The sequence below is a fragment of the Tetrao urogallus genome, assembly GCF_951394365.1.
Source record: "Tetrao urogallus genome assembly, chromosome: 1".
Lineage (NCBI taxonomy): Eukaryota > Metazoa > Chordata > Aves > Galliformes > Phasianidae > Tetrao > Tetrao urogallus.
Window position 1 is genome coordinate 1414235 of NC_136813.1, and position 25952 is coordinate 1440186.

General features: G+C 48.9%; 1 protein-coding gene across 2 annotated transcripts in view; it reads right to left on the minus strand.

The window, feature by feature from the left end:
* Nucleotides 1–25020, minus strand: part of FAM168A (family with sequence similarity 168 member A) — a gene marked incomplete at both ends in the record, with an annotated part of 73852 nt that extends 48832 nt beyond the window's left edge. Inside the window, one exon of one of the 2 annotated variants that reach the window (XM_079542978.1) lies at nt 24939–25020. In XM_079542978.1, the coding sequence (XP_079399104.1) occupies nt 24939–25008 (70 nt within the window). The remainder of the gene's footprint in view (nt 1–24938) is intronic. The other variant, XM_079542977.1, reaches the window with a different exon arrangement.
* Nucleotides 25021–25952: the final 932 nt, after the last annotated feature.

Genomic DNA, 25952 nt, shown 5'->3' on the forward strand with positions numbered 1-25952 from the left:
CCGAGCACTCCTGGCATGGTGCTTACCATTCCCCACTGCAAAGGGTCTTTTTCTTGTCTTTTTCTGCCTTTTTCTTGTCCTGGCAGCAGACACAGCAATGTCTGGGTTACTCTACGCAAGGAGATGGCGTTTCCCCAAACACAGGAGTGGTGAGATGGAGATTGAACACTGGAGCTGCATTTTGGTGTCCTTACATCTCACCTGAGCGAGACACTGCAAAAGCACAGCTGTGTTCTCAGGGCACTGAAGGACGTTACGATGGTTCAGGCTCAGAATTTGCAGCCGTAAGGGTGAAAAAAGAGCAAGCACTGTAATTCCCACACTTATCTGTCTTCCATAGCTACACACAAACCTGCATAACTCAATAACCTGTTTTAGTGGAGTATATAATAAAATCAGTGTCACAGGGCTGCATTCATATTCCATGACAGAGAAAACTTGCCTGAAGTAGCTTGAGACGTGGCATTTTCAGTCCAAATCTCAACATGCACCTGTCATCCTACAAGGATTTCGTCTCCCTGCATCTTTTCATTGGTATTTCATTTGGTTTGGGGGCTTTTTTTTTTCTCTTTGCTTATCAGAAGTAGTACTGATGGATGGGTTTGCCAAGCTAAACATCATTACAAAGAAGCCTACAAGCAGTTATCATGGAATCATAGAATCCTTAGGGTTGGAGGGGGCCTTTAAAGGTCACCTAGCCCAACTCCCCTGCAATGAAGGACATCACCTCCAGATCAGGTGCTCAGAGCCCAGTCTGGTCTGGCCTTATCACACAGAGGCTCACACACCTTTAACTCCAACATATTTCATAGAAATGAGACATGGATCGTTAGCTAATTACTAAGGATGGGATTCATAGCACCTCACTGTTCCACCTTTGTTGGGATGTCAAACTCAAGAAATCCTGTTTTTCCCCAGCAAGAAGCCTCTGGTGCACGGCCCCACCTGCACATCCCACGCTGACACCCTCACAACACTCTTTGCTGCTTTCATTTTAGGCTGGTTTTCTGATCACTGAGCAAAGTGTGACACTGCTGTGAGCTGAAGGACCCAGCCTGCAGACTGTCCCACCTCCTTTGTGGAAGAGTTTGCTCTCATAATGTAATGTAATGCACTCGTGGCCAAAAGGAACAAATGTTTGTGCATAATGAAGCACCTCAGCTCATGCTGCAACTTTTCCTGAGTTCGTTGGAAGCATCTCCTCGATTATGTTCTTAAGACTGACGCAAGACAAAATGATGGCTCCCCTCCAAAATCCATGACGGCTCTTCCCCCCAACGCTGCCTGGTGTGTCTGTAAGGACAGAAGGACAGACGTCCTATGGGACATGAAGAGTCCCAAAGGGAGGGACCCAAATCCACAAAGCCACATTCGGGTTGGATGTTGGGAAAATATTCTTCTCTGAAAGAATGATCGTGTGCTGAAACGGGGGAGCCACTGTCCCTGGAAGTGTTCAACAAACACGCAGATGTTGTGGTGAGGGACGTGGTTCAGTGGGGCAGCGGTGGTGGTGGATGGATGGTTGGACTGGATGAGCTTGGAGGCTTTTTCCAACCTTGGTGACTCTATGATTGTAAAACACAGTGGACTCACATCGCGACACGGAAGAAGCTCAGTCACTTCATCTGGATAAAAGCAAGGGAATATCACAATTTCCACTTTCAAGCCACAGAGCAAACTGATAAGGAAATGGTGGCATTATCCATTCTTATCTTGGTCTCATCACAGTGACTTTCACAGAATCACAGAGTCACAGAATGGTTTGGGATGGAAGGGAGCTCAAGGATCACGGAGCTCCAACCCCCCACCAATGCAGGGCCACCAACCTCCCCATCTCACAGCAGCCCAGGCTGCCCAGGGCCCCATCCAACCTGGCCTCCAACACCTCCAGGGATGGACGGGGCATCACAGCCTCTCTGGCAGCTGTTCCAGCACCTCACCTCTCTCTCTCTAAACAACTTACAGGTCTCAAAAGCAAGGCTGGCTTGCTTTCGAAACCTTTCCTCCAGTATTTGCTTAATAAACAACAAGGGCTGCCATTCAGCTGTATTAAATAAACGATGGCATTGGGGATGTAGACCCTCAATGTCCCACAGAAGAATTAAGAGGAGAGTTCCCAGACATGAGTGACCGTGAGCTGCCGTCTGACCTCTGAACGCTTTCAAGCAATTTTCCAAAAAGCTTTTTGGTGTCATTCGCACAGGCTTTCAGGAGATTAAAGAAAATGCAGATGTATTTCCTTTTCAAAGGAAATGGAAATGGGATAAAACTAATTTATTAGTTGCCAAGGGCAGAGCGTGGCCAAGCAAGGCTTAAGAAGGAGGATTTTTCCAAGAAATTTCAGGAAGAGGCTCTGCAATTACAGAATCACAGAATCACAGCATCACAGAATTGTAGGGGTTGGAAGGGACCTCCAGAGATCATCGAGTCCAACCCCCCTGCCAAAGCAGGTTCCCTACAGCAGGTAATTGCCTGTAAGATGGATCTCCTGTGCTGTGCTGCTTTCCAGAAGTGTAACTTACACACACAAAGAGAAAACAAGTGTATCACCTCATCTGGTGTGCAAGTTCAAGATCTTAGAAGGACTGGGTTAATGAATATTGGAGAAGGGCTTCGCTTCCCAGAGGCTGAGTTGTACACATACGTTAAACTGAGAATGGAGCACAGGTCTGCTCGCAAAACTCAACTCTAAGAGTTATTCCTCTTAACCTGTGCAATAATTAATAGCAGACAATATTGCCCTGCACTGCTTTAGCATTTTAACCAGGACACAACTCAGGGAGCTGCTGTTTTTGAGCCAGAGGGTGGTGAGGCACTGGCACAGGTTGCCCAAGGAGGCTGTGGATGCCCCATCCCTGCAGGCATTCAAGGCCAGGCTGGATGTGGCTCTGGGCAGCCTGGGCTGCTGCTTGGCGACCTGCACACAGCAGGGCTTGGAGCTGGATGAGCACTGAGCTCCTTTGCAACCCAGGCCGTTCTGTGGCTCTATGCTCATCATGCACAACGCGCACCACCGTTGTGTTTTGGGATGAATGGGGATGTGCTCCAAACAAGACAGTGCTGCTTCTCCTTTCCTATTCCTGCAGTGACTCATCTCCATTAATTTGGGAGGATGTGGGAACCCGCTGCCAAAGCAGCACCAGCTGCAGAAACCTTTTGTCTACAAATCCCACAAAAAAAAAACCACCCTGGCTACGTAGAAGGAGAAACGAAAGACATCCAGCAGCATATTAAGGCAATAAAAAGGACATGAACAGGCAATAAAGTCTACAGGCTGCCAGGGAATTGAACCAGTGCTGAGAGAGACCTGAACCCACCGGCACAGACAGTGCCAGGACGAGACCCCTGCAATGCCTTTACCTCCAGATCACCTTTGCCTGCAAGATGCTCACCATCGTGTGCTTGATGACTCCCAGTGCGCATTCAGTTGGGGTTCAAGAAGAATTACCTTCCAAAAGGAAATGAATTCGGGTTTAATTTTGTTATTTCTGGGGCTTATCTGAACCCCTATGGTGCACACAGATGATTCCCAATGGTCCCTCACAACTTTCCTTGTACTGGGAAAACACAGTGAGGATGAAGCTTGCAGTGAGGACATTCACTTGGACTCTGGTCCAGATTGGCTGGGCAGAATGGAACGGGATTATAAGCAAACAGGAAAAGCATCCCAAAATATCCCAAAGCTTGGTGATCTTCTCCCCGTTAACAGTGATAGGATGAGAGGTAATGGCCCCACGTTGCACCAAGGGAGGTTCAGGGTGGATACTGGGGAAAATTCCTTCTCCAAAGAGTGATAATGCATGGCAACATGAGAGCCCCCATCCGTGGAGATGTTCCAGAGCTATAGGGATGTGGCACTGAGGGACACGACCAGTGGGCATGGTGGGATGGCTTGAGGTTGGGGATCTTGGTCTTCTCCAACCTCAATGACTCTGTGATCGCCCTTAAAATGAGAGCTTCCAGGTTCTCAGGATGGAACTTCTCCGAATTGTTCCTTCCATATTCTGAATGAAAACCTTAGCCCTGGGATTACTGGATTGAAGGGGAAAATCACCTCCTCTCTTCATTCTTTTTGACCCTTTCCTTTTTTCTCATACATGTCTGAAATTAAACATTTGGGGTTGAATGAAATAACTGGACTTAAATTCAACCAGACTGGACGGCATGAAAACAATGTGTTTGGGGAAGGATAAATATTAATTATTATTCAAGCCAAATGGAATTATTTTCATGTTTTCGGTTTCCCTGTCAAATTTCTGCTTCCACCACCACAGTGCCATGCAAGCAGCAGCTCCGGAGCATCCCACAGCACTGGGACATGTCCTGGGGCCAAGACACTGCCCTGGGGAGCTGTGCCATGCCCACTAGCCTGGGGCAGAGCCCTTCTCTCACCTGCACCTGACCCATGAGGAGCTGGAGGGCCATGAGGAGCTGTAGGGCCACCATGAGGAGCTGTAGGGCCACCATGAGCCTCCCCTCTGTTTTCTCTGCTCTGGGATCTGAGCAGCAAACCAAGGGATCTGAGCAGCTCCTCACGCATTTGGCCCTCCAGACCCTTTCCCACCTCCACAGTGCTCCTTTGGATGCCCTCCAACAGTTCTATGTCCTTCTGACACCCAAACTGCACACCTTGCTTGAGGTGAGGCCATCCCAGGCAGAGCAGAATGAGACAATCCTTTCCTGTATTTCCCCTACAGCTCATGGTCAGAGCCGTGCAGATGTCCTGAGCCACTCTCAACGTCCAGGAGACAACCATGCCCATCTTTTGGGTCACTCAGACCTGCGTCCTGGAGGGGAGGCTCGGTCCTCTGCTGACATCACATCACTGAGCCAATAACCCTGACCTATTTAGGTAGCATGCTGTGTCTAAGCAGGGAGGTCTCCAGCCCCCAGCTGGGCCATCCGTTCCAGCTGCACTCCTATCATTAAGCACTCCTGGAAACCAATCTCATGTATCAGAGAATCCTTAAAGTTGGAAAAGACCACTGAGATCCTCAAGCCCAACCCTCCCCCACCATGCCCACTGACCAAGTCCCTCAGTGCCGTATCTCCACGCAGCCCCAGGCTGCAGCTCCCATCCTTGCAGGGAATGCTGCCAGCCCAATGGGTTCAGAGCTGCCCTAGGAAAAGCACCCATCATGCACAAAGGTTGCACGCCTACTTTGCATCAAATGCAACTTCAGCTTCTGCACTCAAACAGACAATGGTTACAGAACCACGGAACTGTAGGGGTTGGATGGGAGCTCAGGAGATTAAGTCCAACCCCTGCTAAAGCAGTTCCCTACAGCAGGTTGCACAGGTGGGCATCCAGATGGGGCTGGAATATCTCCATAGAAGAGAATCCACCACCTCTCTGGGCCACCCGTGCCAGTGCTCAATCACCTTTACTGTAAAGATCTTCCATATGTACGTATGGAACTTCCTATGTTCCAGTTTTAGGTCACTGCTCTTTGTCCTATCACTACACACCACCAAGAGCCCAGCCTCGTCCATTTGCCTTCCACCTCCCTTCAGATATCTATAAGCACTGATCAGATCCCCTCTCAGTCTTCTTTTCCCCAGGCTGAACAGAGCCAGGTCTCTCAGCCTTTCCTCCTATGGAAGATGCTCCAGGCCCTTCATCATCTTTGTGGCCTCCACCAGACTCCTTCCAGGAGATCCCTGTCTTTTCTGAACCGAGAGCCCAGCACTGGACACAGTGTTGTAAATGTGGCCTCACCAGGGCAGAGCAGAGGGGAGGACCACCTCCCTCACCCTGCTGGCCACGCTCTTTTTAATGCACCCCCAGGATCCCATTGGCCTCCTCAATGGGAGAGATGTGGCAAAACAGCCAAGAAAGGTTGAATAAGCAAAAGGTTTGCAGGATCTCAAGGAAATTCTACGTAAATAGGGATGAATAAACTGCAAATAAATAAATAAATAAATAAATCTCTCCATAAAGAGCTCTTTATCACAGTGCATTAAATGAGCACATATTTTCTACGATGGTGCGTACGGCGCTGCTCATAAATGCTCACGGGCCACCACTGGACTCGTAAAGGAGTGCAATGTTATGAATGTTTTATTGGGAACGCTTGCCCAGATTGCCATGTGACAGAGCAGCTCGCAGAGGTTCCCTTTCTTGCAGAAGGAAATAGAGCAAACCATCTTAAAAGATCACAGGATCGCCAAGGTTGGAAAAGAGCTCCGAGATCAGCGAGTCCAACCACCAACCTGTGGTGAAAGGTACCCAACTGATGGTGCTGACATCGTGCATGGTCCCAGCCACATGAGAGAGAGCATCCTGGAAATAAGAGAGGGGTTGGGAATGCAGTGCATGTGTCCCATGTGGGGACAGGGGTGAGGAACCGAACCGTGGTGCTGCTGTTCTGCAGGAGCACCCTTGGTTTAGGAGGGACATGGAGCTGTTGGAGAGCATCCAGAGAGCCACAGAAATGATGCCAGGGATGGAACAGCTCTCCTGTGAGGACAGGCTGAGAGCTGGGCTGTGAAGACGGAGAAGGGGAGGAAAGGCTGCGAGGTGAGCTGAGAGCAGCCTGTCAGTGTCTAAAGGGGGGCAATAGGAAAGAAGGGGACAGGCTCTTGAGCAGGGTCTGCTGGCAGAACAAGGGGAAATGGCTTCAAGCTCCACAACAGGAGATTTAGGTTGGATGTAAGGAAAACGTCTGTTACAGTGAGGGTGGTGAGCACTGAACAGGCTGCCCAGAGATGTGCTGGATGCTCCATCCTTGGAGACTTCCAAGGCAAGGCTGGATCAGGCCCTGGGCAACCTGATGGAGCTGTGTGTCCCTGTGCAGTGCAGAGGAATTGAACTCGATGACCTTTAAAGGTCCCTTCCAGCTCCAAGGATTCTATGATTCTACGATGGATGGGCAGGAGACAGAGAGCTGTGGGTGCCAATCCCCAACAGCACCCATGGATGGGGCTACAGGCACCTCAATGGAGATGCCCCCGCCCATGGAGGGTTGGGTTTGGAGGGCTTTAAGGTCCCTTCCAACGCAAACCAGTGTGGGGTTCTGAGATTAAAATGGGGCTGATAGGCCGTGCCCAGCATGCTGTTTGAGAAAGGAGTGTTTGTGCCTGCGGAGACGGCGCAGCCGAGCAGACCATGACCAAAATGTAATTTATATGAAGATGTTTTGAATTTCTTCCAGCTACTCCAAAGTCAATAATGCAGAACAGCACCCTGCTGCTTGTGCACAAAGGTTTCTGCGGAGTATATGGTCTGGTTATAATTACAGGACAGCATTTAAAATTAATCACCGCAATAGCCCACGTTCAGGTACACTGTGCCATTTAATTACACGCCTTGCTGTTCACTGCACCTTCTTCTACCTGCAGTCTCAGGAATTTCTATTCTGGCAATGGGTGATTAACGTAATTATGCTTAGGGTGGGGTACTGTGCTGCCTTAGTTTTGATTTAAATACGATTTCAGCTTCCAGAAGCCGCAGTAGGAAGGATGCCGCAGACACACACACACACGCAGGATATCATGGAGCCACAGAACTGTCAGGACTTGCTTATTTTCAAGATTAACAAAGAATGCAGAAAAATGAAATGGAGATAAAACGCTCAGCAGAAACTTGTATAAACACCGAGAAATTCCCTCTTTGCTGATGTCACGGCAGAACAAAACTCCGCTGCTCCATCCCAGCCAAGGACGCAGCGCCCATCTCCAGGGGACCCAGGAGGAAATGCAGTGGGAAATGCAGCCATCCGCATCCTCCTCTTCCAGATTGGTGTAATAGCAAATAAAAAGGCACGATAAGTCCCAACAAACGGGCAAATAACCTCAAAAGGAGATTAAATGCCTTCGTCCTGTTTGTGTAACTAACGGGTTTGCGCGCTGTTAACAAAAAAAAGCAGTCAGTTTTCTTATTTTAACCATTTCTTGAAGGTCACTTCTACCCAGAAATTGTTAGAGACCTCCAAACTTGTTATATAACAAAGACCAAGCTAAACATACGGCCTTGGGCTGGTTTGAATTAGCTCACTTGTATCCACGGCGTTTCATCAGTACGCACTGCCATAGTAACTGCTTCCTCTGCTGGAATGCTAATTATTCCCCTCCGCTTCCAGGAACAAGAGCATTAGACCTACAAAAAGATTCCTTTCTCCTCCTCTCATTAGCTGGTTTTACTTGCTCAGCGCATTAACGCAGAGCTAAAAATGATTACACAGGGGCAGCAAATGAGCTGCATAAATCTGCCTGCCGTACGCATTAGGGACGCGGGAGAAACGAGGGCGACGCTGGAGGAAAACCCAATGAACGGTGCTTGGGTTGGATTTGCCTCTGGGTTTGCATTTGCTGTCCTGGTGAGCAGCACACCGTGCTGCTGGATGCTGTGGTCCCGTATGCACAACCCGAACCTGAACCGCTGTTCAGACTCCTCAGCTCCGAGGCCAAGTCCACCCCCAAGCCAGCCCTGCCATGCCCACCTGCCACGACCCTCAGTGTCACATCTGCTCTTCTTCTTGAACATCTCCCTTGAAGACTTTCACTGAAAATCCCAGTCTCTAAATCTTGCTCCCAGCACTGAAACCCAACTGGCCAAGGAAGCAGCCCACAGCTTGATGGAATAAATCCCCGTGTCTCAGATGACGACTCTAATAAATGCCAGCAATATTTTCGAGGGACACAAACAACGTGACACAATCTTAAGTTATTGCTCTACATTTTTGCTTGCTCCTGTATCGCAGAACTTCAAAGATTTCTTTGTTATTGGAGAGCAAAACATTTCAGGACAGATGCCAGGTTGGGATGACTCCTTTGGTATCCATGGAAAAAACACAGCAGCTGCCTGGAGCTGTTCTGCTGTTCTTATTTAGTAGTAGAACGGAGTTCATGCACTTTGCAAGCCCAGAGAGGCTGTGATGCCCCGTCCATCCCTGGAGGTGTTCAAGGCCAGGTTGGATGGGGCCCTGGGCAGCCTGGGCTGCTGTGAGATGGGGAGGTTGGTGGCCCTGCATTGGTGGGGGGTTGGAGCTTTGTGATCCTTGAGCTCCCTTCCAGCCCAAGCTATTCTGTGATTCTGTGATTCTACGATTCTATGATCACACCAACTCATTCCCAAGAAATACTGGAAACACTGCATCCCAAGCAGCAGCACTGCAAAGTCCTTGCGGTCAAATCTGTGTTGAGGAGAAATGAAGGCTCTGAGCACCTGATGGGGCTGGGGGCGTCCCTGTTCTTTGCAGGGAAGGTGATCCGACGGCCTTCGACGTGATTCGTTGATTCCCTTTCCCCTCCAAAATAATACATCTCTTCCACACATCTCTTCCACATCTCTTCCACACTTGCTAAGTGAGAGAGGAAGGACCTTGGTTGTGCTGTGCCCAGAGGTTTCTCAGTGCACTTCATGGAGGCTGCTGGTCCCGTGCTTTGCTCTACGCCGTCTCTCACAGCACCCATTTGCTGGCCACAGAAACGCAAACAACCACTCAAATAACGTGAGAACAAATAAGAAACCCAAGCAACAACAACTAAACGCAGACACCAGCAGTTACCAACAACTAATCAAGCAATTAAGTTCTGGGTGCCCTTTCCCTAGAGGTACCAACGCCAGGCTGCAGGGGTTGGAGCTGGATGATCTGGGAGGTCCCTTCCAACCCAACCCCACTCTGGGATTCTATCTACTGGTTTTCTGTTAGGTACATGGCTCATGAAGACAGTCATTACAGTAACAATTACTATGAGGGAAAGCTAAGTGCTGTCTGACCCACACACACAAACAAGGGGTGAAATCATTTGGAGAACAAACTGGTGCTGTGTGTGGAGCCAGGAGTTGGACTCGGTGATCCGTATGGGTGCCCTCCAGCTTGGGGCTGTCTGTGACTCTACAAAAATTCTGTGCCAACAATCAGAAAGATGCAGTCACACATCTCACAACTGACACAACTCATCACACCAGCGCCACAGACAGCATCACGTCCCACTGTGACCCAGCTCTGTGCCAGGAACCCAACCGAGCCAACGGGGGGGGGAAACCAGCAGGACGCAATGAGAAGGATGGAGATTGATGGGGAGAGATTAAGGAAGCTGAACGCAGGCAGCTGGGCTAAGTGAGGATTTATGGGACACTTCTGCGTGCCGACAAACATTATGGGCAATGAGAGAAGAGGAAGCAGAGCTGCCATCAACAAGCTGATGGTAGCAGAATGACGATTTACAGTGTCTATCATGGAACCACATAAAAATTGGAGAGGATCCAGAGGAGGGCCACAAAGATGATGAGGGCTGCAGCACCTCCCTGCAAAGACAGGCTGAGGGAGCTGGGCTTGTTCAGCCTGGAGAAGAGAAGCTGCGGGGTGACCTCAGTGCAGCCTGCAGTGCCTCAAGGGAGCCTGCAGACAGGAGGGGAGTCAGCTCTGTGAAAGGGGAGATGGCAGCAGGACAAGGGGAAATGGTTTGGAGTTGAGGGAGGGCAGCTGGAGGTTGGATGTCAGGGGGAAGTTCCTTAGAGAGAGAGTGGTGAGGTGCTGGAACAGCTGCCCAGAGAGGCTGTGATGCCCCGTCCATCCCTGGAGGTGTTCAAGGCCACGTTGGATGGGGCCCTGGGCAGCCTGGGCTGCTGTGAGATGGGGAGGTTGGTGGCCCTGCATTGGTGGGGGGTTGGAGCTTCGTGATCCTTGAGCTCTCTTCCAACCCGGGCCATTTTATGGTTCTGTGATCTTGATGGTATTAGACACAGACAACAGCCAAGTCTTGTAGAAAGTCCTTGAGGAAAAAAAAATGTGATCAACGTTGTTATGGTACAGATACAAAATAGATGGGAACTTCCCTTGTATGGGAATTCTTCTGAAATTTTAACACCTAAAAACCCAAATCCACGTAATTCCATGCTGTCACCTCCCTGTGAACCCTCTGCAGCGCTCTGCAAATGGGGACATCATCTCTGTCCCATCGCTTCTGACTCTGGAGCAGACATGCTCACATCCACTGAGGAGGAATAAAGAGAAACGTTTCATCGATAAGAGATGAAAGCACAGGAAAGAAGGAAGCTCATAAATAGAGTTAATTTTTAATATTGCTCCACCACGCACTCGTAACTTTCAGCTGATCAAGCAAATGCCAGTGCTGCACAGCTCCCTTTGTAAACCATAGGAAAATGGAGAGAAAGCAGTGTGAATTCCTACAGACTGGGTAGCTTCTTCTGATGTCACAACACGAGCATAATTCTACACAGAATCACAGAATGATAGAATGGCCTGGGCTGCAAAGGAGCTCAATGCTCATCCAGTTCCAAGCCCTGCTGTGTGCAGGTCGCCAAGCAGCAGCCCAGGCTGCCCAGAGCCACATCCAGCCTGGCCTTGAATGCCTGCAGGGATGGGGCATCCACAGCCTCCTTGGGCAACCTGTGCCACTGCCTCACCAAGCTGTGCTGAACACAAACACATCCCCTTCCCTCTGAGATTCTGTCTCTTTTTTATCCCCAAACCAACTGTGCAACAGCTCAAACTCAATGGCCGCTGGAAGTCAAACCCAATGGCCGCAGCTTTCTGCAGGTTTTTCTTCTCTTGTTCTGGTTGGGTGCTGAAATGGGGAGTCACCATCCCTGGAGGTGCTCCAGAACCATGGAGATGCTGTACTGAGGGACGTGGCTTAGTGGGAAATATGGGTGGTAGGCGAATGGTTGGACTGGATGATCTTTTCCAACCTTGGTGATTCTGTGATCCTACAGCTCTTCCCCGTGTTTTGTTTTAGGTGTTTTGTTTCAGTGTCCTCTGCAGAACGTGAACCAGATGCTGACCGTGGGGTTGGGGGCTGCTCCTGACTTACAGCCTCCTGCAAGGCTCCCAGCTCCCAGCACAGAGCACCGAGAGCTTCAAGGCAAAGTTGGTCTCCATGGGAATGGAGGACAAACTAAAAATAACTGTCAGACGACATCTCCACAGTTTTGCAGGAGATATTGTCATGGCAATGAAAAGAGTTGTAACCTGTTGTCATGATAACCGAAGTTTGAAATTAATGGGAAAGCGTTCTGCTTCCATATTTATTCATCGTGGGGCTAACACTCAGGGCTACACACTGCTGCCCTGGAGGAACAGCTAGTGGAGAAATTAATGGGACCAAGCTCGTTAGGCCGTGCTATCACTGGCTCTTCCCTCTTTCACTATTGCCAATTATTTATTTGCAGTGGTTTCAGCACGTTTTGAGACTTTGTGAAGATTTTACTTCATTTGGAGATGCTGTCAAACATTACTCTGGGCTGATGGTGGCAGAGCAACACGCCGGGGGCTGGCTGCTGGTTTCAACAGGGACCAAAACGCAGCCTGATGGAAGGGGCACTGTCCTGCCTTTGCTAATACACCCACATGCTTAACGCACAAATTGTTGCTGCTCCTACTGTTGTAATGTCTAACTCATGTAAAAGTAAAGCTGGTATGGATTTCACAGGATCATGAAGGTTGGAAGAGAGCTCAGATATCCTCAAGATACCCAAACCAGGGAAGGAAACAGCCGAGAGCAATGAGACATCCAGAGAGAGAGGAAAAGGGGTGGCGATTCAACTGGATGTGCTGTCTGATGACAGAAGGAAGAGGACAAAGATTGCAATCACCATCAGCTCCTAAAGGCACAAATAGCCCACCCCAAACCTGCCTGCCTTTGCCAATTAAGGGGAACCCAGGAGACAGGCAAGGCTTCCAAGCACAGTGGAGATGTGGCACTGGAGTACATGGTTGGTGGGCATGGTGGGATTGGCTGGGGTGGACCTGAGGATCTTGGAGGCTGGATGTTGTGTTGAGGGACGTGGTTTAGTGGGAGCTATTGGGAATAGGTGAACAGTTGGACTGGATGAGCTTTGAGGTCTTTTCCAACCTTGGTGATTCTATGATTCTATGATTCTATGATTCTATGATTCTATGATCTTGGAGGTCTTTTCCAGCCTCAATGATTCTATGATTCTATGACTTGACAGCCCCACCCCTTGTTCTCCATCAGGCACACGTGTGTCAGACTCCACATGCGTTCACTTTGGTGTTATGAGTGTGTGGGGAGGACAGAATAAGCAAAATGAGAGATGAGGTGTTGGTTTTTTTAATGTCACCTTCCCCTTCTGCACGTCTCACCTGCATTTTGCTGCCAATGATGCATGAAGCCTCGTAACGTGGGCAAATCCCACCCTTGGGATTTGATGTGGGACCACATCCACAGATCTTCTTCCAGCTCCCTTCCCCAGCAATTATACCTAACAAGTAGTACTGATCCTCAAGTGTTTGCTTGAGCACAGAAGCAAACAAGGATGTAATGGGCTGTACTTTGGGGATGGGTGCTGGAGGAGAAGACAAACTTCAAACACATCCACCAAAGGTCAAGCGCCAAGCTGGGCTTCCTGCTTCAGAAGTGCTGTCATCCTTCAGCTCTCTGGAAGCAACAGGAAAAGATGGAGAAATGCAGAGTGTGATCTTCACAGCCGAGATCCAACTTGGCACCAGTTGGCTGTAAGAGATCTGAGAGTCCCTGACCTGTGCATGCCATGGGATACCCACAGATGTGCACCGTCCAGCAGTCCTGAGCTGCAACAAGGGGCTCAGAGCAAACCGTGCCCTATTTAAAGCTCTGTGTGACCATTACCACGACTTCACTTACGAAAAATCACCCTGTTCACTCCGAAATCACGATGATGGTTAAATATATCACTATTCCCTTCACTTTCTGGGGACAGAAAAGTCATACCAGCGATGGAACATAAGTCTTTGCCCACACCTTCCACACGCAGCAGAAAATGTCTTCACCTCAATAATTACTTCCTCATTTGGAACAAGAAGAACCTGGAAGTAAGCAGAAGCTCAGATGCACACACACTCCCATCTTCCTGAATGAAACCACTCATTGTCAGGCTGCTGAAATTAGTTCTTTCCCATTGGATCTCATTCATGGCTATTATGTGCTTTGCATCTCCTGGGAATGCCACCAAAATCAACAACTCCTGCTCCCTTGAGACAGACGCTCATCTCTGCAAGGCATTAGGCTTCCAGTAGTGAGAGATGCTAACTTCAATCCTGGGTGTAAACAGATGGCAATGAATCAAGCAGAAGGCTGAAACTGCCCTCGTTTACGCACTAAAGGGACTTAATTTACTGAGCTACAAAGGTCTTCACCTGTCATGACTCCAGGGTTTCCCTCTTGCCCTTCCTTCCATCACCCTCACGTCCAGCAGCCGTGGCCAACATCTCAATCTTGCAAGAGCTCATCCTGTCAACCTGGCTTTGCTGTTATTTGAGGCACTTCTCTTCACCCTCAAGCCAACGTATCTTCATCATCAAGTCAACATACAGGCTCAGGAGGTTGTAAGCAATGGGGCAGTCTTCCTCTCAGCTAAACAAAGGTTTGTTGGGTATTATAACCCTGGTGGAGAAAGCCATGATTTCCAACGGCTCTGAACACCTACAGCAGCCAAATGCTTGTCCTCAAACACCTCCAGGGATGTGAATGGTGTTACGAGTGTGTGAGGAGGTCAGAGTAAGCAAAATGAGAGATGAGGTATTGGTTTTTTTTCATGTCACCTTCCCCTTCTGCACGTCTCACCTGCATTTTGCTGTCAATGATGCACGAAGCCTCATAACGTGGGCAAATCCCACCCTTGGGATGGTGAATCCACCACCTCCCTGGGCAGCCCGTGCCAACGCCTCAGCGCTCCTTATGAGAACCAATTTCTCCTCACATCCAACCTGAACCTCCCTTGGTGCAACCCCAGATCCTCCGTGGACAAAATGTAGGACCTGGCAATGGGCCTTGCTGAACTCCAGCCCACTGGCCTCAGCCCAGCCACCAGCCTGCCCAGATCCCTCTGTAGGGCCTTCCCACTCCCAGGCACATCCAAATTTCCCCAACTTGGTGTCATCTGCAAACGTACTGAGGGTGCACTCAGTGCCCTCATCCAGGTCCTCAATAAGGCAACCCTCATTCCTGCATGGAGTGAGCACACCTCTCCAGCAGCAGAAATGTGGGGTCAGAGCCAGGGGATGCAGCACGGGGAGCAGGAGGAAGGGAAGAAGCCATCGCACTGAGGACTCTTTCAGGCCCCATCTATTTGAACAGTGCCAAGCAAGCTCACTGATGCAATATTTTCTTCCTGCGCTCCGAGCCAGGGCTCTGGGATCTCATAAATCATCTCTGGCTGCAGAGACATTAAAATTCAAGCCCAGTACTGCGTCAGATGAAACGAGGCCGAATGCCAGCGAGAGCACAGAGGGGGAAAGGCAGGAACACGCGCTTGGAAATAAGCGTAGGAACGTGTTTGCATACAAGCCACCCCTGGATTGGGTTTCTGCACAGCAGAAAAACAGACCCGGTGATTTGCAGATGTGGTGCAAACCAGGGGAATGTTTCTGACAAAGGTCCTTAAGACCTCATCGCAGGTCATGGTGCTGCACACACAGACGGGCCTCTGTGCTGCGTCGCACGGCGTGAAGAAATCACTGTGTGCCAGGAGAGGAGAAAAATTCAATATTTAATCTGCAAACACGCCTGCAGGAGGCAAGCCGCTACATTTTCATTTATGACTTTCAGCCTACAAAAATACAACAGCATATACCAAAGTGCTTCTCTGCTGCTCCTGACATAAATAACAAAAGTGGAGGTGAGGAGCAAATATTGTGTGTGTGGGGCAGGCAGCATCCGAGCTGTGCATCACGGAGAAAAGCAAATGGGGATACGGGATAAGGGAGATGGTGGAGTCACCGAGCCTGGGGGTGTTCAAGGAAAGGCTGGATGTTGTGTTGAGGGACGTGGTTTAGTGGGAGCTATTGGGAATAGGTGAACAGTTGGACTGGATGAGCTTTGAGGTCTTTTCCAACCTTGGTGATTCTATGATTCTATGAATTGGAACTGCAAACTCCCCAGGGTGGTGGGCACAGATCTGAGATCAGGGAGCAATGGGACACAGCTTTGATGCAGGGCTGGGGTTGGGGGTGATGTGGGGGGCCGGAGTTGGGCACAGTGATCCCTGTGGGTCCCTTCCAGCTCGAGGTTCTGTGAAGGGGAGGGAATTCCCTGAAACAACCTCTTTTTAAAGGAGCTTCCCAGCGGGAACTACATCCAACAATGAGTGATCTTCTCAACTGATCCTCCCAGCTGCATCCAGATGTGGAGTCCTCAGTGCAGGAGAGACGTGGAGCTGTTGGAGAGCATCCAGAGAGCCACAGAAATGATGCCAGGGATGGAACAGCTCTCCTATGAGGACAGGCTGAGAGCTGGGCTGTGCAGATGGAGAAGGGAAGGCTGCGAGGTGAGCTGAGAGCAGCCTGTCAGTGTCTAAAGGGGGGCAACAGGAAAGAAGGGGACAGGCTCTTGAGCAGGGTCTGTGGTGACAGAACAAGGGGCTTGAAAGGCACAGAAGATTTCTAGGAACAGAGCACAACAGTCATCATCATAAGAGCAGACAGATTGAGGTGGAAAAAAACAAAAGGACGCAACAGATACACAGCCGTAAGGAAGACAGAGCCAACAGCCTGTATGGAAGTAAAGGAAACACGTAGGAAGAGGCATTTAAATAGTCTAAAACAATGGAACCACGAGTGAAACAAAGAAGCAGAAAAAGAAGACTGCTTAGAAACAAACTACAGACAACAGACGCCAACAACAAATAGGGTTTCTGTGATATACAAAGACTAGGAGTCATACAGGAAAAAACTGCATCCACCCATTACAGTACTCGAGATACATTTTAAAGGCCCAAACAACCACACAGAATTCAACTACACATCACCTAAGACAGAGCTTTGGCAGGACTAAAGCTTAAAAATAAAGTGTTTCACTTCCTCAAGTGAGTGAAGAATTTATGACCGTACGCCAACAGTCTACAGCAGCAACCGACACAAAAAATGCTCTGTTCGCCTTATATTGGCATTTTTTCTTCCCTCCCTTCTACGCGTCTGCTTCAGCCCAGGTCATTTAATCTTTTTATTTCTCTTTTTACTGCGAGGAAAAAACAAAATCAATATTGTGGCCGAGCAACGTGGCGCAGCACAAAGCCGTTCTCTGCGCTACGCGAGCACACGGGATTAGAAGGCACACAATGGGCTCATTCAGGAACGCAGAACCTGAGTTTTGCTTGCTTTTAGGATCTGGGACTGTTCTGTTTTGTTATTTTTTTTTTTTTTTTACAATGGGGGAAACTCAAAAGCACATAAATGCTTACGCAGAGTCCCAGTATAAGGTGAGGGGTAAAAGCTGCTCCAGCAAGTAGCTGGGGCCCTCAGCACAAGAAGGACGTGGAGCTGTTGGAGGATCAGAGATCATGGAGATGATCAGAGGGCTGAAGCACCTCCCCTATGGGAACAAGCTGAGAGAGCTGGGGGTCTTCAGCCTAGAGAAGACAATGCGACATCATAGCAACCTTCCAGGACCTGGAGGGGCCTACAGGAAAGCTGGGGAGGGACTTTTGATATGGGCAGGTAGTGACGGGATGAGGGGAAATGGCTTCAAGCTGCAAGAGGGTAGATTTAGAGCAGAGATTGGGAAGAAATTCCATCCTGTGAGGGTGGTGAGACAGTGGTCCAGGTTGCCCAGCCAGGCTGTGGATGCCCCGTCCCTGGAAGCACTGAAGGCCAGGCTGGATGGGGCTGTGAGCAACCTGGGCTATGGGAGGTGTCCCTGCCTGCAGCAGGGGGTTGGGAGTGGGTGAGCTTCAAGGTCCCTTCCAACCCAAACCATTCTGCCCTTCTATGAAGTTGCTGGGGAGCTCCTGGAGGGCTGGTGTTACCTGGAGTGCTGTGATTGCCATTTCCTTTTTTTTTTAAAAGGGGCTCAAATACACCCCTGGCGATGAGACTCAACTCTCCATTTCCAGCACTGAAAGGAAAGGAAGAAGCCTTTTGTCCTGCTACACTCAGAGGTGTGGGATGCTACACTCCAATGCTCCATCACATCGCCCATCTGCAGCAGGTCCAGGGCAATGAAACTGGTGAGGGGTCTGGAGCACAGGTCTTACGAGGAGCGGCTGAGGGAGCTGGGATTGTTCAGTCTGGAGAAGAGGAGGCTCAGAGGAGACCTCATTGCACTCTACAACTTCCTGAAGGGAAGTTGTGGTGCAAAAGGGTCTGACCTCTTCTCCCAGGCAAACAGTAGGACCCGAGGAAACGGCCAGAAGTTGTACCAGAGGAGGTTTAGGTTGGATATTAGGAGAAACTTTTTCTCTCAAAGGCTGGTCAGGCACTGCAATGGCTGCCCAGGGAGGTGGTGGAGTCGCCGTCCCTGGTGGTGTTGAAGAGGCGCCTGGATGAGGAGCTACGAGAGATGGTTTAGTGCTTGTGGTACTGATAGGAATGGGAGGGGGGTTGGACTGGATGAGCTTGCAGGTCGTTTCCAACCTTGTGATTCTGTGATTCTGTGACCACAGCCAGCATACCCAAACACAGCACACAGCCATCATGCATGCTCATAAACCACAGAATCATAGAATCACCAAGGCTGGCAAAGACCTACAAGACCATCCGGTCCAACTGTCCATCTATCACCAATAATTATCTCTAATTCATGTCCCTCAGCACAACATCTAAGGACGCTGGGTCTAAACGACCCAAACCCAACCAGCAGCCCCCTTCTCCTCGCTCTCCAGGATGGGGAAACTTGTACCTCACTTCCTCCAATATTTTTGGAGGAAGAGCTCCACAAGTCACTGCCATGAATTGGACGACGTGAGCAGCAAAGCAGAGCTGAAACTCAATCAGCTTCCAGCACTGAGAAATGCAACATGTCGCTTGGTTGTGTTACTGCACAGAAACAACTCATTTGCACTTAAAAATAACAAGAGCCCACACGAGTCAGATCTCATTCCTCTCCCAGCCGAGCACCACTTCCCCGCCTGCTCCACGCACACCGATTAATAAACACGAAGAAACGCCAGAGGAAAAATATTCACTGTACCCACTTCGTCCATTTTTAATCACTCTGAAATCAATCCAACACCCTTCAAAATTCCTGCTTCACAGAACCAGTCAGCGGTGGATCACCTTGTTAAACCCAGAGATGGCATTTCCCGGAGAATGGAAGACGAGGGCGCGCGTGCGGAACATCAGCGGCCTCATCTTCCTCAGCGCTCCCCAAAAACCTTCTGACTTACGCCAGAAGGGAAGATGAGGTCGACTTCACCTTCTTCACTCAGTAGTTTTGTCAGCAGCTGGTTTTCTTGGCCAAAGAACCAATCTGTTGTCACAGGCATTGCCTTCGCCGGGAAGAATACAGGAACGTTTAAATTTTATGTCAATAAGAAAGGTTGAAATTAAACCTAGAATTATCTCTGTCCCATGAAGATCATTGAAGGCCGACTGCAGAAATCCCCTCAGCACATCCTTCCACTTGGACAAACTGTGAGGCTACTGGCTTTCAGTATACCAATAAATTAAGCGAAGAGCAATGCTGAGCATGCAAATCAGCTCTGCTCTGTGCAGCCAACGTCCAACACAAACGACACTGAGCACGATAAAACCTTCAGCAAGAGGATGGAAGCAGGCTTTAAGGTCCCCTCCAACCCAACCCAACCCTTATGGAGGAAAACAGCATCGCTCTCGGGTCATTTATACTGACTTTGCTGCAGAGACAAGTATGGACACAAAATGATGAAAAAAACACAATTTTCTCAAGACAGTAAGGGCTACCTTACAGGAAGAAATGGTTTGAAGTCGAAGGAGGGCAGATTTAGATTGGATATCAGGGGGAAGTTCTTTATTAGGAGAGAGGTGAGGTGCTGGAACAGCTGCCCAGAGAGGCTGTGATGCCCCGTCCATCCCTGGAGGTGTTGGAGGCCAGGTTGGATGGGGCCCTGGGCAGCCTGGGCTGCTGTGAGATGGGGAGGTTGGTGGCCCTGCATTGGTGGGGGTTGGAGCTTCGTGATCCTTGAGCTCCCTTCCAACCCAAGTCATTCTGTGATTCTATGACAGCCCTTTAATCTTGCATTTTCATTCTACCCAACTGCATGCTCATGCCTTGTCCCTTACACAAAAAGTCTGCATGAAATACCTGCATGTACCATCCAGGGAAACTGTGGAACCGCTGGGGCTGCTTGTGGCTAATGAATTACCTGCAGGACGAATGCATTTGGTTCTATGATTCCATCATTCAGAACTCTGAGATGCACATTTTTAATCATGAAAACTAGATCGGGCCATCTGAACACAGCCACCCCACCAAACCTTCCCAATGTGTTGCACCCCAGGATCCTTACGGACCCCTCCCAACTCGCGATATGCTATGATTCGGGATATGATATGATACGATTCGTGCGCTCACATTCGCACTCCCTGATCTCCCCATAGGCTCCTGAAAGAAACAGAAGATGTGTCTGCCTTCCCCCACCCTGGGTGAGTTGGGAGCCTCCGTCCTGAGGCTCTCACTTTCTGCCATTGCCACACATCTCCAACTCTTCCTGGAGTGACTGGGAAGAGTTGGGAAGAGCAGCGTCCAACGTTGCTCCCCAAGTGGCCAAGCATCCCCAGTCTGGTGGGCTCGAGGACACTGCATGATCAACATGGGCTGCAAGGATTCACTGAGAGTCAAGAACTTCAGAAGACATGGCCAGCAGCAGGCAAGGGACCCATGTTTTGGAGTGGGAGTGTTGAGTCTACAGAGATACCGTGCTCCATGTGTACTCACCTCCAAACACAGGTTTGCCTCTCCCTTCCCATTCAAGAAGCAGACAAGTACATTTGTCCAGACATAACCTCTTTAAAATGAAGGTTCAGGTTTTGGAAGACTACAGTAAATAATTCTGACATAAATCCCAGGGATGGGACTCATGACCAAACACAGCTCTAAGCATCTCCATCGGAATCAACCAGCAATGTGCCTTTCAACACAACGGAGGAAGAAGGGCTCCTAAGACATAATGCACACATCTCACAAGAACAACCCTAGGGGAGATGTTCTTTCCTTGCCATTGCCATGAAAGCAGCACAGGGGATCACATCTCCACACTGCACCTCAAACTGGGCAGAAAAACGTGGAACCAGAGTGATGAGGAGGGACCACAGGCCAAGGTGTGTGAGCAGCACATCCTAATGCAGCAGTACAGCAAGGAGTTTGGGATTGCACCATGGATTTTGGTCTGAGAGCAGGCAGAGGGCTGACTGATAACTCAAGGGAAGAGTCCAGGCAGTAATGTGTGGAGCAGGACAGAATACACCCACACTGTTTAGTGATTTTTTGAATAGAAAGGCTGAGAAAGTAGAAAAACTGAGGTTGCCCTGTTCATTTTAAATAAAATTTCAAGTAACTCTTCAAATAACTTCCAAAATTCCTCTTATTTTTCCAATTTCCAGCAGTCATTGTGGAATAAAAAAGCAGAAAGACAGCTCAGTGGCACATGGAGCCTGAAGAGGGCTGTTTGTCCAAAAAACTCCACTGATTTCCATAGGCAGAATCTCCACGATGTGCCACACATTCAGGAAAACAGCCCTGGCAGATCCTGGCAGCAGGAGAGCATCATGCACTGCAGCCACGCAACACAAACCCGCAGAGATTTACTTACCAGCTTCACATCTCTGAGCTTGTGGACTTTATTATCAGCTTTTATTTTAGCAATAGCTGCAATGAACACGGGGCAGCCTACCGAAGGTTCATGAAGCACGGCATCTTATCAGCATATTAATCAGGCTCTGATAGGGAAAATGATCATGGTGTAAGCTACAATGCTTTTATGGTTTCACGCTTGAGGCTCCAGAAAAGACTGATTCTTCATCCCTGATTCCCCTCCAGTGAGCTCATCCATTTGCCACAGGACTGGTGAGCACTGAGGACACACAACCTGCCCAAAAGTTGACCCAAGGCTGGCGAACACTGAAGGCAAATAATTGCCCAAAAGTTGACCCAAGGCTGTCAAGCACTGAAGGCAAATAGCTGCCCAAAAGTTGACCCAAGGCTGGCGAGCACTGAAGGCAAATAACTGCCCAAAAGTTGACCCAAGGCTGTCAAGCACTGAAGGCAAATAGCTGCCCAAAAGTTGACCCAAGGCTGGTGAGCACTGAAGGCAAATAATTGCCCAAAAGTTGACCCAAGGTTGGCGAGCACTGAAGGCAAAGAGCTGCCCAAAAGCTGACCCAAGGTTGGCGAGCACTGAAGGCAAATAGCTGCCCCAAAGTTGACCCAAGGTTGGTGAGCACTGAAGGCAAATAGCTGCCCAAAAGTTGACCCAAGGCTGTCAAGCACTCAGGACACACAACCTGGTGGACCAAAGACAGGCTGAAAAAGTTGACCCAACTACAGAAAGAGCAAAGTTACCCATCTCTGGGGCACACGCTCTTGCTGAAGTTAGAGGCGTCTGCTGGCTGATGTGTATTTTAAGGACTTGCTCACATCCTTTTGCAAAATACTCAGAGTTAACCACAGGCAGAAGTGGTGTAAACAGAAAGACAAAGGATAACGCATCCACAGAGAACCAGGCATTTGAACAGCTTACACCTGGGACAAGAAAACACATTCCACAAATAATAAAATAGCAAACCAGAGCCCTTAAGTGTACTTTTTAAAGTTAAGATCAATTAAAACAGCACTTTACACTAAGATCCAAATTAATTACATGCTATTTTAATATTCAAACGCTGCTGCAGATGTTCTAAAATAAGTCAGATTTTCAAACGGGCGGTGATTACTGGAGCTGGACCTGCTGGAGCACACAGCCAATAATATTCTGCCCATTTCTTGTGTTAATTTAACACTTCTGACCACTTCAATGAGCACTTCTACTTTCAAACCTTGGTTTATGCACTACTTACCATTCAAGCCATTTAAACCAAAGCAATCACAAACTCCAAAGCTGCAATGAGCTCCTGGAGCCATGGAAGGGCTCCGCACAAATTCTGGTAGGCAACATCCCTTCCACGCCATTTCAAAACAATCTGAGAAAGAAACACCTCCCAACTCCTTAACTTCATGCTTCTCCTGTGAAAAGTCCATTTTCTCTGTCCATATGCATTTAAATATCCTCCAGAACAGCCTGTGGCTACGTAATAAATCGATCAATAGCTGAGCAATGCATTGCAAATGAAATCCAAGGGTAGAAATCAGCATTAGATAGACAGAATCTGGCATTTCTAAAGCAAGAGCTATGTCAGCTTTCTGTTAATAATTGCTGAAACTGCCCTCGAGCATTGCCTGTCTTTGATATGTAAAGGAATGAATGTTAATTTTTTTCCCTTTTGCTGAAGTGTAACTTCAGTTTTCCCACCAAATATTTGGCAAATTCATATTTTAAGGACATTCTGGAATACTACTTGCCTAGCAAAGAAATAGCTCTTCATTTAAACTAAGAAACCATCCAAGCATCAACACGACCCAGTTTACTGCTTTGTTGTCCTGTATCCACGCAGCCACTTGAATCTTCCTATTTTTGAGTTCCCACTGACATATCCAAGGACCTTATGACATTGCCTTGAGTCCCATCTCATCCAACCTTTCTGCCTTAGGTCATGCTTCACATCACGAACTCTGGAAGATGAATGGCTGAAGTTTGGGATGAAACCAGCCCCACCAGGACACCTACTGGAGCTGCCACGAGCAAGGAGGACAATGGCTTTAAACGTCTGAATGCACAACATAATCTTCAGCTTCTAAAACACAGCATGGCCTGGGTTGCAAAGGAGCACAGCGCTCATCCAGCTCCAAGCCCTGCCAACCAGCAGCCCAGGCTGCCCAGAGCCACATCCAGCCTGGCCTCCAATGCCTGCAGGGATGGGGCATCCACAGCCTCCTTGGGCAACCTGTGCCACTGCCTCACCACCCTCTGGCTCCAAAACTTCCTCCTCATCTCCAACCTAACATCCATGGCTGTTCAGAAGCAGACGGAGAAAATTCACATTCAATAAGTATTTAATGTGGAGTTTCGAGGACACGCAAAGAAAGTAAAGCGGGAGAGTAGACTCTTGTCAAACCCATCCACGCACTGCAAAGCACAAAATTGCTGCTCTCTCCAGTGCACTTTGGAACTCCTTCTCCCACCCGAGCACTGCTGGAGTCTGCAGTCCTCTCTCTATGTGATATTTCTGATTATTCACAGAGAATTTTTCCCAAAGCCTCTCACGCTTTGACTGGAAGACCAAAGTTTCCCTGCGTGAAGTATCTCCAACTAAGCAGCATGCATAAATTTGACTGGGGAAAAGAGAAATGGTGGATCAAAACAGGGCAAAACCTCTTTGAGGAACTCTCCACACTGGAGTTATCAGCCAGGACTCCTCAGCAAACACAGCAGGACTGATCTGCTGCCAGAGAGAAGGAGCAGAGCCAAAGAAACGCCGCGCAGATGAAACAGCTGAGAGTATTGGATGCTCATTTCCATGCCTGCTGACCACTCCTCTCCACAACGCAGCCTCACGTGTGAGGCTTAAAGTCAACTCATACAGCTGGTAAAGTGAACACAAAGCATGACCGCTAATTAACAGCTAATGACACTCAAGAAAACGTTAGAAGGAAATGCGTTCCCAGGCAGGTGGCAGGAAGGGTTACACCATCAGAATACGTGCAGGGGAAACAACGCCCAGGGAAGAACACAGACACCCACATTGAGGTTTTCTTCCAAAGCACAGCCCCTGTCTGAGCTCAGTTCTTTCTCTATCACTACACATCAGCTCCCTGCCAGTCACACAATTACGGCCAGCATCACCCAATGCCTTTTTCAAGCATTAAAGATGACACTTTTAGAAAACTGGGTTCAAACATGGGCTTCAAACAGACATGGGCCTCGATGTTCGACGTAGGATCAACTCAAGCAAAGCGTAACTTGAAAACAAAACCAACCAGTCAACAACTTGGTGCAAATCATCACTACGATAACAACAGCGTGCTCCCCAAACAACTGGCTCCACCACGGGTGGCATTCAGGTCCAATTTCCTCTCATTAACCTCACTGCTGAGTCCCCGATGTGAACCACTTAATTAAGGGAATCGCCACTCGTTAACGATGGCCTGCTCCCTCCACCCAACAGGGACGCCCTCGGACCTACCTGTGTATGCCATGTTCTTCGGGTTTCCATAGGGAGCCCCAGGCTGAACGGGGCTGTAAACCGGGTTCATGGTGGAAGATCAGGAACTCTGCAGACAAAGAGAAAGCAGAGGTGAGACAGCTGCCTGCACTGCGCTCCCGTTCTGAGGTCCGCAGCGGTGCTGTTTGCTAGGATTATTGCACTGTAATTCAGGACACTGCGAGCTGAGGAAAAAAAACAAAGGATTTACAGCTTGATGTTACAACCAGGTAGCGCATTCCATCGTTCAAGTTTTGGATCTCTCCATTATTTCCTCTTACTTCTTCACCATTGCACAGACTGCCTATAAATACACCTGGAACAGATTAATTTCACATATTCCCTACCTTCACGGGCCTCAGGATTCACGACCCAGCATCTACCGTGCAGTGATCAACGAGGAAAAGCCAGAAATTGGGCAGAGGAATTCACCCCTTCAGCAGAGTCAATGCTCACTGGGTAACGCAGAGAACGAGAATGGAGAACCGACCTTCCGACAAAGACCCAGTGAAATGGAGAGCAACTCAATCTGACTCCAGCAACATCATACCTAAGCCCTGGTGCTGCACAAGCACTTGTGGGGCTGCCCAGGGCGTGCAGTGGCTGTTTGGGGTGGTGATGGACACGGCAAGGTGGGCATGATGGCCGATCTCCAACAGCAGCGCCCGCTGTCTTCTGTTGAGTTTTATTTAGAGGAAAACAAGTAACGAGGGAATTTGTGTCTATCAGTTGTCAGTTCAGCAACTGCTCAGTTAATTATCTTAATGAAGCACATTCTCAATTCTGATTAATAGGAAAATCAGTCATTAAGCTTTATTAGGCGACACATTTGTCTCTGCAGCTAGCTAGTGACAGTTCCAAAGGCGAACCCCAGCGATCCTTCTCCAAAATGTGAGGTTTTAAAACGTATTATTTTACAGCTCATAAATACAGTTGTCCTTTCCAAGCAAGTCTCTCGTGATGGATGCACAATTTGTTAGATCATTAACTCCTTCC